At 40.8% G+C, this 19,394-nt stretch overlaps 1 protein-coding gene across 3 annotated transcripts in view; it reads right to left on the reverse strand.

Moving 5' to 3' along the window:
* Positions 1-983: 983 nt before the first annotated feature.
* Positions 984-19,394, reverse strand: part of LOC143982663 (uncharacterized) — a 144,409-nt gene continuing 125,998 nt past the window's right edge. For all 3 annotated transcript variants that reach the window (XM_077481566.1, XM_077481567.1, XM_077481565.1), the window contains 3 exons: positions 11,699-11,748; positions 11,506-11,604; positions 984-2,115 (listed from right to left, as the gene is read on the reverse strand). In XM_077481566.1, coding sequence (XP_077337692.1) covers positions 1,912-2,115; positions 11,506-11,604; positions 11,699-11,748 — 353 coding nt within the window. In that variant the 3' untranslated portion in view covers positions 984-1,911. The remainder of the gene's footprint in view (positions 2,116-11,505; positions 11,605-11,698; positions 11,749-19,394) is intronic.

Here is a 19,394-nt window from a genome sequence, read left to right on the forward strand (position 1 = left end):
TGAAAAAGATTATACTGTACATAAGGCAAAAGCCTTTGCTGATCTTAATATTTACATTTACCAATGGTTAACATATTGACAACACTTCCACTTAAAACATACTAGGTACAGTATGATATCGTGTTGATTTGATATTAAGGCTATGTGTTGAATACAGAATGTAACAAATAGCACAACTCTTTTTATCATTTCATATTTTCATATAATATTATTATATGTATTATTTTTGGTAAATATGTAGATAAAGATGATATAGGAAAATAAAATAATTTGACTAACAATACCATTAAAGAAACATGTAAGCTTTGCAAAAGATACTCAGCTCTTATTAGAGCAAATAGGTCAAAAACTTTCAACCTGCCCAACTTCTTGTTGGCTTTAAGCCACAAATCCAAAAAGTCATTAACACAGACACCTATACACTATATTGCCAAAAGTATTGGGACACCTGCCTTTACACACACACACACTTTGACGGCATCCCAGTCTTAGTTTGTAAGGTTCAATATTGAGTTGGCCACCCCTTTGCCGCTATAACAGCTTCAACTCTTCTGGAAAGGCTGTCCACAAGGTTTAGGAACTTGACTGGCCTGCACAGAGTCCTGACGTCAACCCGATAGAACACCTTTGGAATGAATTAGAGCGGAAACCGCAAGTCCGGCCTTCTCGTCCAACATCAGTGCCTGACCTCACAAATGCGCTTCTAGAAGAATGGTCAAACATTCCCATAGACACACTCCTAAACCTTGTGGACAGCCTTCCCAGAAGAGTTGAAGCTGTTATAGCTGCAAAGGGTGGGCCAGCTCAATACTGAACCTTACAAACTAGGACTGGGATGCCATTAAAGTGTATGTGTAAAGGCAGGCATCCCAATACTTTTGGCAATATAGTGTTTATATACACAATGGGTATAGAAAAGAATCACCCCCTTTAAAAAAAATCACATTTTGTTGCTTTGCAGCCTGAAATATAGACAGACACAGTTTTTGTTTTATTCAGCTGTATTTACTCAGTGAAACTTATATCCACGTGAAAGCTATAACACCAACACGTCAGAAAAATGTTTACAAAATTCAAAAACAGAATCACTGAGTTGGAAAAAGGACCCCCCCCCCCCCCCACCTAAACATGACTTGTACACTCAATCAGGTGTAGCTAATCACCTTCTCAATGGCACACAAAGCTATTTAACTTTCAACTGTGATCAGCTGTGGTTATTTTGATTAGCTCAGCATGAAAACAGCTTTCCTGGAGCAATTCAGTCCCTGGTATTGCAACTGAAGCAAACAATCAGCTATGGGTGGCAAGGCACTGTCCACTGGGATCTCCAGGATAAAGTTGTGGACAGGCACATGTCAGGAAATGGATACAAAAAAATGGAATACAGCTGGATAAAAAAAAATGCTGGTGGCAAAAATGTGTGACGTTTTCTGGAAGTGTTTTTTTGAGTGAAATGACTGCAGGGAACTAAGGGTGTAATTTCTACTAAAATGTCTGGGACTGCTGACTCTGACAGTCATTGTTGGCAGGTCTGCTTTTGATCTGGATGTAGTCTCTCTTGTTTTATGATCCGCAGGGGACAGGCTGTTGGGAAGAGCACAGTCTATAATACTGATTTCATGCTCCAGCTACCATACTGGTAAGAACCTTGTGGTAGCTGTATCCAAAAAATCTTCTTGGGTACCACTGAGACCTCCTTAGAGGATTGCATTGTTTTATTATCCACCCAAATGTTGGCTTATACCTTCACAGGCACCAGAAGCTGATATTATTAGATTTAGGGACACCAAAAGTTAACATGATATAGTTCCAGACATCGGTGTTTGGCATTATAAATTCACTGTTGTCAAAGTTTGGTAAAATGATGATTTGTTTGTGGATCTCTTGGGATATTTTGCTCTGTCAATTTGCTTAAGTATTTCCAGGTTTGTTCTTGATCACAGCTGCATATAAGTCTGTGCTGCCATCTTGTGGTTTTGGTTGGTGTGACATGAGCTTGATCTCCGCATATGTAGTTTGAGAGTCAGAGTTTACGGGTGCATCATCTGCCTTTTTTCTTCCTTTATTATGCATCACATCTGTATATATAATTCCATCATCTTCTTTTGAGGGTATCTGCATAGAAATACAAATATAATAGCATGTCTATTTGTATTATTTTAACATAAGGGTTCTATTAGTCAATGCGTTTGCCCAAGATTTCCACAACCTTTAACTGTAGTCACCCATTTTTACATAAGAAATTGGGTGAATCTTGATTAAAAGTTGCATGAATATTAGGTGAAAACATAAATATACCAAGTGTAAAAGCACACTTGATATTGATACAGTAATTTAATACAATGTTATTTTTGGAAGAGAACACCATCCAAGGAATTTACTAAGCATCCTGTGCCAGAAAACTGGTGCAAAAATGGTCTGGAGTTGTGTGTGTGCCACATTAAGAAGGCAAACTTGCTGTGACCTTTCTTTTGCTCTTTGATATCAATAAAAAAGTGTTTGTATTAAAAACAAATTTTGATTTAGTCTAGCAAAACTACCAAGGTTTTGCCAGGTTCTATTTTAGCAAGAAGCTAAGGTGGGCTGGCTGTTCCCAATCCATTCTTATACTATCTGTCAGTGCAGCTCTAGCATCTAATGCGCTGGTATGAGGATCTGAGCACCGCTCCATTTAGGAAAATATTAGCTACAATATTTTTCTGTAAAAGGTTGATAGGCTGTTTACAGTCTGGTGATTAGTCATGATAGATAATATATAGAACAGATTAAAGATCACTGTCATTATAATGGGCATACTGATTTGACCCACATTTTTCACAATTTTAATTATCCTCAATTATTAAAATGGCAGGAATTTAATTATTGGTCCAAGCAAGGTTGAGGGTGTATCCCGCAGTTATATGGTGGTCAACATTTGAAAGATGTTCACACTTTACAGGAGGAATTTGGCTTTCCACTAAAAGTTTTTTTTTCAATATTTACTGCTCTGCCATGCTTTTCAAACACAGTCAAGCTTAACCTTTTGGGTTTATATTATACCCACAATTCTTAACCAAAGGCTAGTTGCAATTTCTAAGTGGGGACAAAATGGCAAAGCTTTAAAGTGCATTACTACAGAAAATGTCAAAGTCAAATTCTATGAGGTGCAGGACATATTGGCATTTGGCAAACGAACGTTGGCCCCTTTACTGATGAGGGTTGGTCAGATGTTCCTAATAATGTAGGACAAGTATCTCTTTCTGTATCTTAGAGATTTACCCAACTTTTTATTATACATCATGCATATTATACCCCTCAGAAACTTGTGGCATAAGAGAGATGGTCCTTTATGTCCATGATGTGAAAGGAGGTTCGTACATTGGTACACATATATGATGTGGAGATATCCTAAGTTGGTTAGGTATTAAACCTTGGCCCTGGATACTAATAAGGTGTTTAGAACTAATGTTCTGTTGGAGCCCAAGATTTGTGTATTGAGGTAGCTGAATGGAGAGTTTTATACACCTCAGATGTATGAATACTTTGATTGTTGTACACAGCGCGAAAGTTGATCTCTTTCACTCCCCAATCTTACTCTTTGTGGGTAAAATCAGATACATTTATAAAACTCTCGGGCTAACGGTGGGACACTCCAGGGTTGATTTTGTCACAATTAGTTAGAGTTAGGTTGTTAGGATGTAGCACATAAATGGGATCCCCCCCCCCCCCTTTTTTTTTCTTGGAATTGGAGGGAAATAATAAAGTACACAGAAACTAATATAATAAACATATAAAAGGGGTGGAAGAATATACTACACATGCAGGATTCAATAATTATTTAAAGTTATACTAAAGACTCAATTTTGTTTGTTTTGTTCAAAAATAGCAAACAGGGGCGTGTCCAAGATGGCGCAGGGAGTGGATGTGTTATTGTGCAGCTCTGCTGAGCGGCCTATGAATCCTGCAGTTGGATTGGTGCAGGAGTGAGATTCGGTGCCTCTCTCTTCTCCCCTTAATACCGAGGGGTCTGGTGGGTATGCACAGGGGTTGTTTGGTACATTCGCCCATACAAAGGCTCTAAGGAAAAAACAGAAGGGAAGAGGCTCTCCTCCACCATTACCACACACTGTATGGCATCGCAGGTGGAGGGAGAGAGCTTTGCTGTCGAGGGCGCTGTGACTGAGGGCTCAGTGACTCACCAGGCTCTGATGCAGGCAATTAATCACATTACAGCCACTGAAAAGATGGACCATGGGTACTTGGAGCTAAGTTATTTCCGCAGGGATATGGATACCTTTCCGAGCCCGCCTGATGGAGGCAGAGCAGTGGATCTTGGCAATGGAGGATGTGCAGAGTGATCACTCATCTGACCTGCATGCCCTAAAGGTCAAGGTGAAGCATCATGAATACCGTGCAGAGGATGCCAAAAATTGCAAACACCATAACGACCTGTGCATCCTGGGCTTACCTGAGGGGTCAAAGGGTCCTAACTCTCACGGAGAATCTCCTGCGACAGCTCCTGTCTAATGCTCAATTTTTCTCCCAATTTGCGGTAGAGCGAGCTCAACGTATCCCACCCAATAGGGGTCCCCCAGGGCATCTCCTCGCACCTTTATTTTTAAGTTGCTGAATTTTCGTGATCGTGATCTGGGGCTCGGGGAGGCCCAGACCTCTGGAGAACTGAGATACGAGAATGCTAAACTTATGGTGTTCCCAGGTTATTCTGTTGAGACCCCGCACTTAAGGAAGACCTTTGATAATGTTCACTCCCAGGCTGAGAGAAAGGAATATTAAATAGGGTATACTATTCCCGTTAAGGCTCAGAGTCCAAGATGGTGGTCAAGTGTGGTTTTTCACCTCGCTGGAGGAAGCGACTAATTGGCTGGATACGCTCTATAGGGCTTGAGCAGTTCTGGTCATTTTCCTTTAAATCTGTGTTTACCAATGCTCGGATGTCTTCTGCCTGTCTCTCTGCCAGATGAGGGATCTCTTTTCATCACTGGGTAAAGGACAATATGCCTTTTGCACCCGGAGGGGTGCTTGTCTGGGGTCTTTTGTTGGGGGACTTACTACGCATCCTGTAGTTTTTGAGTTTGGGTACTGACCCTCCCTTTCCTATATAATACCCCCCCCCCCCCCATCTTGACAGAACACTGGGAGAACAGAGACATTTGGCTACACTGATAACTACTTTGTTCCTAATGTTCACTGTTTCTGCAAGCTTTGTACCCCTAGTAATTCCCGGATGACCCACACCTTATTTTGATTACCAGATGTGCCTTTTTAAAGACTCCTTACCCTTTTTGTTTTGTTTTAACTTTGGCTTTTCTCACTTGGCAAAGGACCATTTGCCTCTTGAGCACACTGCCCCTGAGGGGTGAAGTTTCCCCATGAACAGTTTGGGGATTTGGGCCTCCCTCACTTTTAAAGGGGATGGCGAGGAGGGGGGAGTGGGGAAATGTTTTTGGGATTTTGGTCTTTTGTGTTACCTGTTTTTACAGTTTATTTTGAAAATGCACATTTCAGATGACTCATTGATGTACAATATATTATTAGGATTAAGGATTAAGCACTGACGTTCCATCTGGGTATGTAAGTACACTGAGCTCCTGGGCAATTATTATTCTCTCTTGTTTCTTTGGCTCATTTTAATGTAGCATCATGGAACACACAAGGGCTCAATTCTTCTGTTAAGCGGTCCCTGGTATTCCGCTTCTTGAAGGATCATAATCCTCATATATGTATCCTTCAGGAAGCCCATCTGAAGGGTAGTAAAACACTCAGCCTTAAAAACCCTGGATAGGGTTTCATTACCATTCAAGGTTTTCTAACTTTGCCAGGGGGGTTTGTATTCTAGTTCGGATGTTACTGGCCTTTGTATATTGTGCTATGGACAATATTCTGATCTTGGGAGACTTTGATATGCCTCCAGATCCTGGATTGGACAGACTCTCTGCTGATAGGGCCCCCCCTTTAGAATTGGCATGTTGGGCAGAGACCTATGGTCTGCTGGATGTCTGGAGGTGGAAATATATGACCTCTAGAGAATATACGTGTCATTCTGCCACCTACAAAACATTTTCCCACATAGACCTGGCATATGCGGGGGTCCTCACCTTTCCAGGATTGAACAGGCAAAGATATTGCCTAGAGGGATCTCCGATCATGCACCAGTGTTGGTGCAGATCTCATTATCCCAAAATATGAATGACAAGCTGTGGAGACTGTTCAGATATTGTATTGCAGACCTGGAGGTGGATACTGCCTTCCAGTTGCAGTTGGTCACATATTGGGGTCTTAACCATGACACCGCAAACAAAGCAGTTGTTTGGGATGCCTTTAAGGCTTTTAGTAGAGGAGAGTACCGACTTTTGATAGGTCAAGTGCACAGAAGAGTAGACCTGGGTGAAGCTGAGGTGAGAGCATCTAGTTTAGAGCAAAAATATGTTCTGACTAAAGATGTGCAGGATTACAGTAAACTACATGAAGTGATGGCTCGGGTTCTCCTTTTGTGTACCTCCCAGGAAAAAATTGCTACAGCAAACACAGAGAATTTTTGAACAAGGTGAGTACACAGGGAGGCTTTTGGCCTGGCTAGCTCATGAACAGCCCATGGCCATGAGTGTTCCTTGCATAAAGACCTCTGCTGGTGAGGTACTTACAGACTCAGGGCCCATTACAGACTGCTTCGCAGCCTACTATGCAGAATTGTATACCTCAAAGGTTGACTATACCTGGACACATACTTAACCTCCATTGACTTCCTGGTCCTGACTGATGAATACAGAGCCAAATTAGATTCCCCTATCACCCTTAAAGAGATTCAAATGACCATTTCCTCTCTTCAGACTGGGAAGACACTGGGACTGGATGGTTTTCCGGTGTAATTCTTTAAGAATTACATGGAAGAGTTAGCTCCCAGGTTCTACTCAATGTTAGTGCATTCATTGCAGGAGGAATGTCTGCCTCTGTCTATGTTGGAAGTGGTGGTCCTGGTAGTGTCTAAACCGGGGAAAGACTTGGAACAGTGTGCCTCATATCGTCCTCTCATCCGTCATCTCACAAAAATTCTGTCCCATCTCTTGAACACGGTCATCACAGCCCTAGAGCACCTCGATCAATCTGCCTTTATGCCCGGAAGAGGGACTGACATGAATATCAGATGGTTGTTCACTCATATTGATATGGTGATGGAGGATCTGGTAGTGGTGGTCGCCTCTCTCAATGCTGAAAAAGCATTTGACTCTGTCAAATGGAAAGTGTTGGCGTATTTTGGGTTTGGGACTACGTTTATTGCTAGAGTGAGGGTTAATGGGGTACTATCCTCCACTTTCTAGAGGGACGAGACAGGGCTGCCCACTCTCCCCAGGGTTATTTACCCTTGCCATTGAACCCTTGGTGATTCTCCTTTGGGGTGACCCAGGGTTAAAGTGTATACAGGTGGGCCCTCTGCATGAAAAACTATCGCTTTATGCAGATGATGCACTGTTGTATATGCCGAATGTGGATTGCTTCCTATAAGCTGCACTGCATATTATAGATAGGTTAGGGACCGTTTCATTTGGGGGAAGTCAGTCCCTTTTGCCATTCACCCCTCGATTTCCAGTGGCGGTACACATACGCCATTACAGTGGGTAGAGGAATTCACGTATTTGGGGATAAAAGTGTGCAATACGTTGGATACTAGAGGATAATTTAGTACCCATTATTTCTCATTGTCAGACCTGGCACACCCTGTCATTGTCACCTGTGGGTAGGGGGAATTTGGTTAAAATGCTTTATGTACTGACATTTTTTCTTTTTTTAGGAACACCCCAGTCCCTGTGTCTAAGGTGACTTTTGTCAGGCTGGATAGTATCATTACTTAATTTGTATGGACAGGTAAGATCAAGTAAGATCCCTAGATTGGTTATAACAACTCTTCAGTTACCTCTCTCCCAGGGAGGCCTAGCCCACCCCAACCTGCAATTGTACTACTGGGCTGCGGTACTGGTAACGGTTTGCTGGTTTTTCAGTCAGTTCAAAACCTGGCAATTACACTTGAGGCGGCCTTGCTAGGCTCTTAAGCTGCATTGACAAATTTAGTTTATCATGGATCTAAGGCACATAAGAGGGTCACTGGACTTATGCGCACCACACTTTGTGTGTGGGTCCAAGTTAGGGGGATATACAGTATCTCATAAAACGCAGTACACCCCTCACATTTTTGTAAATATGTTATTATATATTTTCATGTGACAACACTGAAGAAGTTACACTTTGCTACAATGTAAAGTAGTAAGCGTACACGTTGTAGCAAAGTGTCATTTCTTCAGTGTTGCCACATGAAAAGATTTAATAAAATAATTACAAAAATGTTAGGGACGTACTCACTTTTGTTAGATACTGTGTGTGTGTGTATATATATATATATATATACATGTATAGAGCCATGACAGGTCCTCTTTATATTCCTATATACATATAAAGAGCCATAACAGGTCCACTTTATACTTCTATATACATGTATAGTGCCATGACAGGCCCTCTATATACTCCTATACATGTAAACAACCATGACAGGTCCTCTTTATACTCCTATATACATGTATAGTGCCATGACAGTTCCTCTTTATACCTCTATATACATGTATAGAGCCATGACATGTCCTCTTTATATTCCTTTACATGTATAGAGCCATAACAGGTTATCTTTCTATCCCTATACATGTATAAAGCCATGACAGGTTTTCTTTATACTCCTATATACTATATACATGTATAGAGACATGACAGGTCCTTTTTATTCTCCTATATACCTGTATAGAGCCATGACAGGTTTTCTTTCTATCCCTTTATACATGTATGGAGCCATGACAGGTCCTCTTTATTCTCCTATATACATGTATAGAGCAATGACAGGTCCTCTTTATTCTCCTATATACATGTATAGAGCCATGACAGGTCCTCTTTATACTCCTATACATGTATAGAGCCATGGCAGGTCCTCTTTATACTCCTATACATGTATAGAGCCAAGACAGGTCCTCTTTATATGCTGTGACCAGGCCCTTTTAGTTATCATGATATAAAATAATGGATGTGGGGGTCCTTTGGTGGACATTTTTTTATTTTCTGGGAAGGGGCAGCATTTCTTTCCTGTCCCCAGGCAGCACAATGTCCTAGCCCGGCCCTGATCACCTAGATCAATGTTTCTGAAAAAACTTTCAGTTACACCCCTTTCACACCAGGGCGTTTTGCAGGCGCTATAGCGTTAGAAATAGCGCCTGCAATCTGCCCTAAAGAAGCTGCACCATTGTGTGTAGTGTGAAAGCCCTGAGGGCTTTCACACTACAGCGGTGCGCTGGCAGGACGTCAGAAAAAAGTCCTGCCAGCAGCTTCTTTGGAGCAGTGTGTTTACCGCTCCTCCACCGCTGCTCCCCATTGAAATCAATGGGGCAGCTCTGTAATGGCGCTGGCAAAACGCCGCTATTGCGGCGTATTGCCGGCGGTTTTAACCCTTTCGTGGCCGCTAGCGGGGGGTAAAATTTGGTGTGAAAGGGGTCTTAAGGCACCCTTTAATATTATGGACCCCATTCTAAAATATAAAAAACTAAAAATAGTTTTACATAACACAGCAACATCCACACGTAGGGCATGAATGCCAACGGTTCAGGTGATTTATTTTTCCAAAGAAAATACATCAATGCACACTGGTGCCATAGGTGTGTGCACGGGGTGTGCCAGGTGTGCCTTGGCACACCCTGATCACCTCGTACTGTGCAAATTCCCCCTGCTGCCTGGCTGTAGAGAAAGGGACTGGAGAATGTTTGTCCTTAGCCCCCCTTCTCTGTCTCAAAAGTGAGACATCCCTGATATTTCACCAAAGCCTCCCAACTGGGCTCCCAAAAAATAGTAAAATAAAATAAAACAATTGTAAAAAAATAAAATAAAATAAAAATTCGGAAAATGTAATAATAAAAATAAACTACTGACACCGATCTCTGCCCTACTGACACTCTCCCCTTCCATATATATATATATATATATATATATATATATATATATATATATATATACAGAGAGGGACAGGGGAGGGGCAAACAAGGATGCTTTGTAAGCACCTGACATCCTCCTTAACAACCAATGATGTCTTTGGTTGTTAGGACCTGGCAGCAAGAAGGTTGTAATGGTGCCCAATGAAAACCTGTGCCTTTGTGTAACTAAAACACAGGCTTGTTCCACCCACTGGTCTGTATACAGTATTTAGGCAATTTTAAGGAAATTTTGCAAGGCACCCCTGAAGAAACTTGAAAACACCCCAGCGTGCCTGGGCACCCTGGTTGAAAAAGGCTGCCCTGGATAATAGGCGCATTTAACTTATGCAGTGTAGGATGGCTCCATTGCAGGGATAAATTGTACAGCAGTCTGGAGAGGGGCTTTAATCAACACCAAAAAGTATCCAGAAAATATCAGTGTTGTGTTAATATTAGAAAGTTCGCTCCATATGCCTTAATCATAGTTTGATGTAAACCACTACAGCCACATTCTAGTACTGTTCTCATGTGGATCTGTTTTCTCAGTGCTGTGCATCTTCTAATCTCTCTGCTTGATGTAAAACCAGTCAGATTCCAAATTCCCAGGCAGACCTCAATCTAACTGGTAATTGGGAAAAAATGTCTTAGTAGAAATACTTTAGTGTTATTTATAACTGCATGCATCTACTGTAATTGTGAAGGTAACCGTTTCTCCTGCGGCTGCTTTGCTGGAGTTACCTGTGCCACCTTTGTTTTTGTTTTTTTTAATATTAACATTAATATTGGTTTCTAGTTTCCTGGCCAGCTGGAAACTTTAAGTGGAATACAGGAAAATAGCTAAAGACTGCAGTTTTAAAGTATAGGTTATAACCTATCATTATCTAGACCCCCCCCCCATTAAGAAAATAATGCATGATGGCCATTAGATTTAGATGATGATCATAGCAAATAAATACGTATTTAGTTTCATAAAACGTTTGGGTGTACATGTAGTTCTTAGCTCTTCACATTCTTTTTTTTTTTTATATAAATTCACCCCTAAGTGAGTGCAACATCATTTGGAATTTTAATGATCACAAAACTGTAAAATATGTTTTGCCCCTAAAAATATTAATGGCAAATTTACCAAAACGAAGCTATTGTGCTATAGACATTTCAAGGGTCAAATATGAGGCCCACTAGAGGTCCACTCAGATTGACCACCACTTCTATAAGGTCTAGGACAGACTACATTGCCTACATTGTTTTATGTTCAGCTCACTGCACTTTTGAAGGATCCCAGTCAGCTGACCTGTATGGAAAAATTCAGGAGAAACCTGCCAAACGTGTAGCATGGCCTATTCCCAACATGTTGCAATGCAAAAGTGAGAACTAACACTGAGTTTTAAATAACCCTGTTTCCTCGTCTAGAATTTAAAGTGTCTGGTGTGTCCAATTTTAGGCACTCTCTACATACTAACATTGAATAGCATTGCTACTATACTGTATATTGTGTATTATGCAAAGTTACCTTTATATGAGCATAAGTGACTTCTTCCTCCGGATTCTTATTCTTTGGCTTCCTGTTACCATTAGAAAATTCAATTTGATGGTAAACTATCTCTTGTTCCTATAAATTAAGAATATGTGTTTATATAATGTTTTTATTTATACACAGTTGATTTACTATATAGCACCATGTGCTTATTATATGAGTTACATACTGCATCTGTCACAGGAGCCATCTCACAGCTATTGCTGGAATCCTTAACACCTAAAAGACGAAAAACAAAGTTTTAGGGTGGAGATGTCAAGTTGAAAATACTTTATTTAGATACCGGAAATTGCAGTAAAGTGTGATATCGTCTTTGCCTCAAGTCAAGGAAAACCACAACTTCCATGCAAATGCTATCACTAGCTTTCCCTTGCTTATTCTGAATTCTGCTCAGGGCTAGTAACAAGAAGCCATCAATATCTTTGTTTAAAGTTTATCTTGGGTTTCTGTGATAACTGATATGCAGCAACCAGAAACGTAAAGAAAAATGTGGTGGTCATTTACATATTTAATTCACGATTGAACTGTAAAATGTTTAAAAATAAAATTGTATAAATATATTAATTTTTTATATTTTTATTTTTATTTTATTTTATATTTTGTATATTTTATTTTATATAAGTCAGATAAATGTGAAACATTACATATGAATATTTAGTATCTTGCAAAAAGCTCATAGTCTATTTACATTTTCCTGGGTCGTCTTTTCTGCTTTGTTGTAAAACACATGTTTACAAAGCCCAATAACTAAAGATAAAATTCAAACACACAGGTGAATGTGTTAAAGTGATATTAAACTCTCAGTTAAAGCGGGATTCCACTGCCGTTTTTTTTTTACCTGTGTCACTGGTGGGCGATTCCTACGGTGTCTATGCAGCCACGATCGGCGTCTTTTTAACCCCCGGCGTGACGATTTCATTGCTAAGGAAAACTTTTAAAAAAGCAGTCCGGCGGTTTCCATTTTCACTGTGGACGTTTGAAGCCCACAGGCATTTACTTCCTGGATGCAATGACGCTGGGCTCCCAGAATCCACTGCTCCATCTCGCACATGCTCATTGAGTGTCCTCTTTGTTTTCCTTCCTTTTGTCTCGTGTGCTATAGTGGTAATGGCTGATAGAGCTGCCTGCCCACTTTCAAAATGGCAATTTCAGCTTGACTGTGTCCCCCACGGATTCCTGGGAAATAGCTAAAAAAGTTCCCAGGGACCATTGCGAAGCCGATAAACACGCCTACTCCCACGGGAGGAGAGCCCGGAAGTCGGCATAAACATTAAAAATAAAAGGTAAATACTGCATATTATTTTATTTCAATGGTCATAACTGCATCTATGTTCCAAAGCCATTTGAATAAGATGAACTTGCAATTTTCTGTACAAAACCGCTTTAAGCATTTTCAGCAGGTGATTTAATGCAGCTTCTTCATCTTTTAATCCTTGCCTATTTAAGCTGGTGCCCCAGGATTTCTGTTTCAGGGTGGCTCCTTTTCTCTTGTTACTTTCTATGGAGCCACCCTTGCATGCAGGGACTAGACTTGTGTCTCGCTACATTGTGTTCATCAATAGAACCACACATTCCCAAGGGCTAGAATGGCACTCCCCTGCGCCTCCCCCTACCTTCTCCAAACTAACAGACTGACAACAGACTACACTATCCACTGTTAACTCTTTCTTGAGAAGAGCAGAAAGAGTTTTAACAAATACTTTACCTGTTGGGACTGTTGATTTTGTTGGGGCTTTAATATTACTTTAAAGCAGTGAACAATCCCAGATAAAGAATAAAGCAGATAGCAAACATAATTTTGAAAACTTGGAAACCTAAAACAGTTGTCTCTAAACCTGACTCTCCATCTTTCCTTATAGCAGTTTTAAGTACTGTTTTTTTTGGAAAGAATACAGCAAGAAGACTAATGCCCCATACACACGATTGGAAAATCAGACGGAAAAGGTCCGATTGGATTATATGGTCAGAAAATCTGATCGTGTGTGGGCTATATCTGACTTTTTCAGTCGGAAATCCTGACGGAAAAAATTTGAGAGCAAGATCTCAGATTTTCGGACAACAAAATCCAATCTGACTTTTTCTGATCGTTTGTGGAGAATTCTGATCGGACACGCATGCTCGGATCAAATTACGAGACCAAAGCTATTTGGCTACTAGCCTCAACGTAGTCTCGTTGTAATGAAGGAATGTCATCACGTTCCGAACAATCGTATTTTCCGACAACCTTGCTTGACCATGTGTATGCAACACCAGTTTTGGACAAAATCCGTCAGAAAAAATCGGACGAATTTTGGGGTCGGAATGTCTGACCGAGTGTACGGGGCATAACACTTCAGTTGCTGCAACAAGAGATATGACAGTTCATGGCAGTAGGGTGCATGCCTTACTGGAGTTCTCAAAATATCTGAGAAGTTACAGGGTTATTCACCCTAGCATGCATGTTAGTAACAAAAATAACACTACTGAGTAGACTGAAACTTTTCTGAAGCCAGCACAGATCATAATCAGGATTTTATGTTAGAAGGCTGGTAGTTGTAATTCCCACTAAGACCCCTTTCACACTGACGCGCTACTAAAACAGAGATAAAGTGGTAGTAATTTTTGCAATGCTTTAGCGGTGTTTTAATGGCACTTTTGCGGTGCTTTTTCGGGCTGTTGTTTTAAGGTCCTGTGATAAAAATACTAGAAAAAACTCACTTTGCGTTGCTTTCAAAGCACTTTTAACCGATTCAGCCCCGGAAGATTTTACCCCCTTCCTGACAAGAGGAATTTTGTGATTCGGCACTGCGTCGCTTTAACTGACAATTGCGCGGTCGTGTGATGTTGAACCCAAACAAAATTGACATCCTTTTTTCCCCACAAATTTCTTTTGGTGGTATTTGATCACCTCTGCAGTTTTTATTTTTTGCTCTATAAACAAAAAAATAGCAACAATTTTGAAAAAAACTGAATATTTTTTACTTTTTGCTATAATAAATATCCCCCAAAAATATATAAAAAAAATATTTTATTCCTTAGTTTAGGCCGATATGTATTCTTCTACATATTTTTGGTAAAAAAATAGCAATAAGCGTATATATTTATTGGTTTACGCAAAAGTTATAGTGTCTACAAAATAGTTTTATGGCCTTTTTATTATAATTTTTTTTTTTTTTACTATTAATGGCAGCGATCTGCGATTTTTATTGGGGCTGCAACATTATGGCAGACACATCGGACAATTTCGACACTTTTTTGTGACCATTGATATTTTTACAGTGATCAGTGCTATAAAAATGCATTGATTACTGTAAAATTGTCACTGTTAGGGAAGGGGTTAACATTAGGGGCGATCAAGGGGTTAATTGTGTTCCCTAGTGTGTGTGTTCTAACTGAAGGGCGGAGTGGACTGTGTAGGGGAAGAGATCTGTCAATTCTCCCCTCAGAGAACCAGAAACTGTGTGTTTGCACATACAGATCCCGGTTCTCCCTGTGTCAGCGGCGAATGCGGGAGCCCATCGGTGATCGTGACTGCTGGGCACTCGTAACTCCGTGGGCAAGCAGGTGCACCCTAGTGGCCACAGGGAGAAGCGATGTTACATAACGTAGTTTTGCCCAGCCGTGCCATTCTGCCACAGTACAACTGCGGTGGCTGGTCAGAAAGTGGTTAAGGTACTTTGGAAGCACTTCCCATTCATTTAAATGGTCAGGGGCATTTTTCTGCCCGCAGGCGCAGTGAAAGCCCACATTGCAATGAATGGGAGGCAGTTTTCAGGTGCTTTTCCGAGGCTATTTCTAGTGCTAAAATGCCTGAAAACTGCCTCAGTGTGAAAGGGTCTTAGATTCTGTAGCCAAATCATAAATGGTATTATATTTTAAAAGACTTATGCCGTGTACACATGATCGGAATTCTCGTCGGAAGAAGCTCTGATGGTTTTCCCAACGGAATTCCGATGGAATTCCGCTCAAGCTGTCTTGCCTACACACGGTCACACCAAATTCTGGTCGTTTAGAACGCGGTGACGAACAACACGTACGACGGGACTAGAAAAAGGAAGTTCAATAGCCAGTAGCCAATAGCTTCTGTTTCGTAGTTGAATCTGAGCATGCGTGATTTTTGACGTGTCGGAATTGCATACACATGATCGGAATTTCCGACAGAAAGTTTTTCCATTCGGAAAATTGAGAACATGCTGTCAAATTTTGGTGGAAATTCAGACAGCTAAATTCTGGTGAAGCATACACGTGGCTGCATTTTCCGATGAAAAGCTCTCATCTGTCTTTTTCTGGCTGGAATTCTGATCGTGTGTACACGGCATTAGGAGTAATTCATTTTTAAATTCTGTAGCTAGAACTGATCATAAATGGGGACTTTCGTAGTAGACTTGTGGTTGGAATTCACTCTTCGAATGAATCCTGAGTCATGCAAATGTTATTGGTCAGGAGAAAATACATTTAAAGGTGCAATCATAGCTGATTAAGATAAGGCAATCAAGTGCAAAAGAATACATGTTGAATCCGATTTTCATGTTGGTAATCAAATGTTTCTATTTCTGTATAAGTTTCATTTAAAATTAACAATTGCTCACATTGTATTTTTGTTTTCCATTTCCTCATTTGTTGTACTTCCTTTGGGGATTCCATATTTGCTGCTGGTCTGCCTCTTGTCATACAGCTGAAAGCTCTTACAGTGCAAATTTATTTTTGTTTCAGTTCTATCAGTTTACCCTTCTGTGAAAGCTCAGGCCTCTAAAACTGATGATATGGAATTGGACTGAGACATGGCTTGCTGTCCTTGAGGAAGGGGATAGCTTTTTTGAAATATCTGTGGGGTTTACTTATTATAGAAGTAGAGCATTTTTACTTTGCAAAAAAAAAAAATTGCACATGCTCCGTTTATTGCACAAAAATCCTTAATAATATAATATTTCAAAAGTCCATTATGAAAACATAAACCATAAAACGTGATGATATCTTCATGCAGTGTGCACACACCCTCCACCAGATGTACCCTCACCTTAAGGGCTTTATATAAAAGCCTGTGATAAATAGTACTATCAGCTTGAAAAGTTCCTGCTATAATTCCTCTTTCCTGTGGTGGCTAATTTTAGCTTAAATGCTGATACAAGGATCACTACTTCCTCCTGTTTAAAGTGCAGATCATCAGCCACTGCCTTCTCCTGGCTATCAGCAGTCTCCTCATATATGACACATGTGGAAAAAATAGAAGCTTGCAATGGTGTGATAGCCTTTAAAACAGGTTTATTGCAACTTAAATTCCACATAGATTTACACTCACATTTTCCATGATAAAAGCACGCTTTGATATGCTTATAGACAGAGGGGTGATAACATCACCTGGAGATAGGGTTGCCACCTGTCCAGGATTCACCCGGACAGTTCGGGTTTGGAACCATGCGTCCAGGTTTCAGACTGCCTGAAACCCAGACACATTATTCAGACTGGACCATGGCTTCCCAGCAGGGTTACTGGTTGCAGTTATCTAAGCTGAGAGTGTCTGTTACACCCTCTTTCACACTGCCTAAAGCCAGCACCCCCCCCCCCCCCCTCAAACACACACACAGACAGGAAAGGAGAGAGGGCTTGATCTGTATCTCTTACTCTCTTAATTAGAAGTCCAGCAGCTTCAGATACATCTGGATGAGAGGTGCTGCCTGCCAAGGGGTGAGTGAGCTCACTATCCATCCCTGTCTGTGACTGAAGTCTCCCCCCTTCTCTCTCCTGCCTCTGAGAGGGTACACTTAGATAAATCAGGGTTCTCAGAACACCCTTTACATCAGAGTTCCCCTTTACACCAAAGGGCACAGTGTTCCTTCTTACATCAAAGTCCTCTCCGTACATCAGAGTTCTTAGTTTTCCCCCTTAAATCAGGATTCCCAGAGCATCCCTTATGTTAGAGTCCCCAGAGTTCTCCCTTACATCAGAGTCTGCAGAGTCCCCCCTTAAAGTGAAAGGGAACTCTGCAAGTTAAGATGTAAAAGGGGGAACTCTGTGGACTCTGATGTAAAGGCGAACTCTGTGGACTCTGATGTAAAGGGGAACTCTTGTTATTAATGTCATATGATTAGAAATGTTATTTAATAGCAAAATATATCTACAGTTTATACTATGAAAAAAAAAAATTCCCGTGCGCCAATAAAGTGTTCGGGTTTGACTTGAAGAAAAGGTGGCAACCCTACCTGGAGACCGAATCTGCAGCCCTGGTTCCTGGCCTTTACCCTGTCCTAAGCCTGTGCTTCAAGAGACTCCTTGCTTCCTTCCTCATCAGCCAATCAAGCTCCTCCTACCAGTTTCGTCACAGTCTCGTGACTTCTTCTAGGAATTGTGATTGGCTGATGTACTCCCATATTATTCATAGCAGCGATCGCCACCATTTTCTCTTAGCTCATGATTATAATTAGATTGCGGCAACTTTGACACAATCTAACTTGTATACTGTCAGTTTCTTGTGGCTGGCATATATTATTAAATTGTGACACCTGGCTGGTGAATATCTACTGATCATATACTGAATATGCTAATATTAGGTCTCTAGTGGGCAGTTTGTTATATTCCCATATGTAAGTCTGTTCAACCACAGTTTCAAGCGACCCCTAGTAGAAATTCATGTGTGATGCATTGAAAGTCTCCATCTTTCTTATGCCCACATTAAACTGGATTGCAGCCATTTATTTTGTAATCGTTTATTAGCAATCTCTGGTTATATTATTATGGTAATCTTATTGTGTGTCAATGCGATAGTGACCCCATATCACACAGCCGCATTAAATAAATTGAATTGCTAGTTACATATATGTACTAAATCCCCGCTTATGTGGAAAAATTTCATTTGAAATTTAAAAATGAAGAGTGAAAAATATTTTAAAAATATACTAGTAAAACTATGTATTGTGGTGACAATATTATTATTATTACTATACACAATTTATATAGCGCCAACAGTTTACGCAGCGCTTTACAATGTATAGGGGGGAGGGACAACAAAATTACAGTACAGTTTAATACAAAAGGTACAGGAGGGCCCTGCTTGTAGAGCTTACATTCTAAAGGGAAGGGGTGGTGGTATAAGAGATAATAGCTGCAGAGAATGATTTTATGGGGGTGGCTCGGGGACAGTTGTTGTTAGGTGGGTGTGGGATAGGCTTCCCTGAATAAATGAGTTTTCAGGGATCTCCTAAAGGTGAACAGGGTAGGGGCTGATTGGGCAGACTGGGGCAGGGAGTTCCAGAGGATGGGAGAGGCTCTGGAGAAGTCCTAAAGGTGAGCATGGGAGGAGGTAACAAGGGAGCTAGAGACCAGGAGGTCCTGGCAGGAGTGGAGGGGGCGATTTGGGCAATATCTGCAGATGAGGTTGGTGATGTAGATGGGTGCGATGTTTTGGATGGCTTTGTATGTTATGGTTAGCATTTTGAGTTTTACACAGTGGGGTAGCCAGTGAAGAGATTGGCAGAGAGGGGCGGCAGTCACGGACCCATTAGTGAGGTGTATTAGTCTAGCAGCAGCATTCATAACAGACTGAAGGAGGGATAGCCTGCTTAAGGGTAGGCCATTAAGGAGAGGATTGCAGTAGTCAAGGCGGGAAATAATCAAGGAGTGAATGAGTTGCTTTGTGGAGTTATTAGTCAGGAAGGGTCGAATTCTGGAGATATTGCGGAGGTGAACAATAACTGTGTTGTGGAGATTAATGGTGAAGTCACTGGGGGGATAGTGAATGAGGAAATATAACAAGCTCAGTTTTAGAATTTTTTTTTTAGAAAGTTTTATAGACAATATTAATCATAAGGAGATCCATATAAAACCAAGTGTTGTAGGTAGAGTATATACATAAAAATAAATATTATTGTTTTAAAAAAACATAAAAATAA

Source organism: Lithobates pipiens, unplaced genomic scaffold (genome assembly GCF_037356315.1).
Source record: "Lithobates pipiens isolate NorthernLeopardFrog02 unplaced genomic scaffold, aLitPip1_a1.2 Scaffold_16, whole genome shotgun sequence".
NCBI classification, from domain to species: Eukaryota; Metazoa; Chordata; class Amphibia; order Anura; family Ranidae; genus Lithobates; species Lithobates pipiens.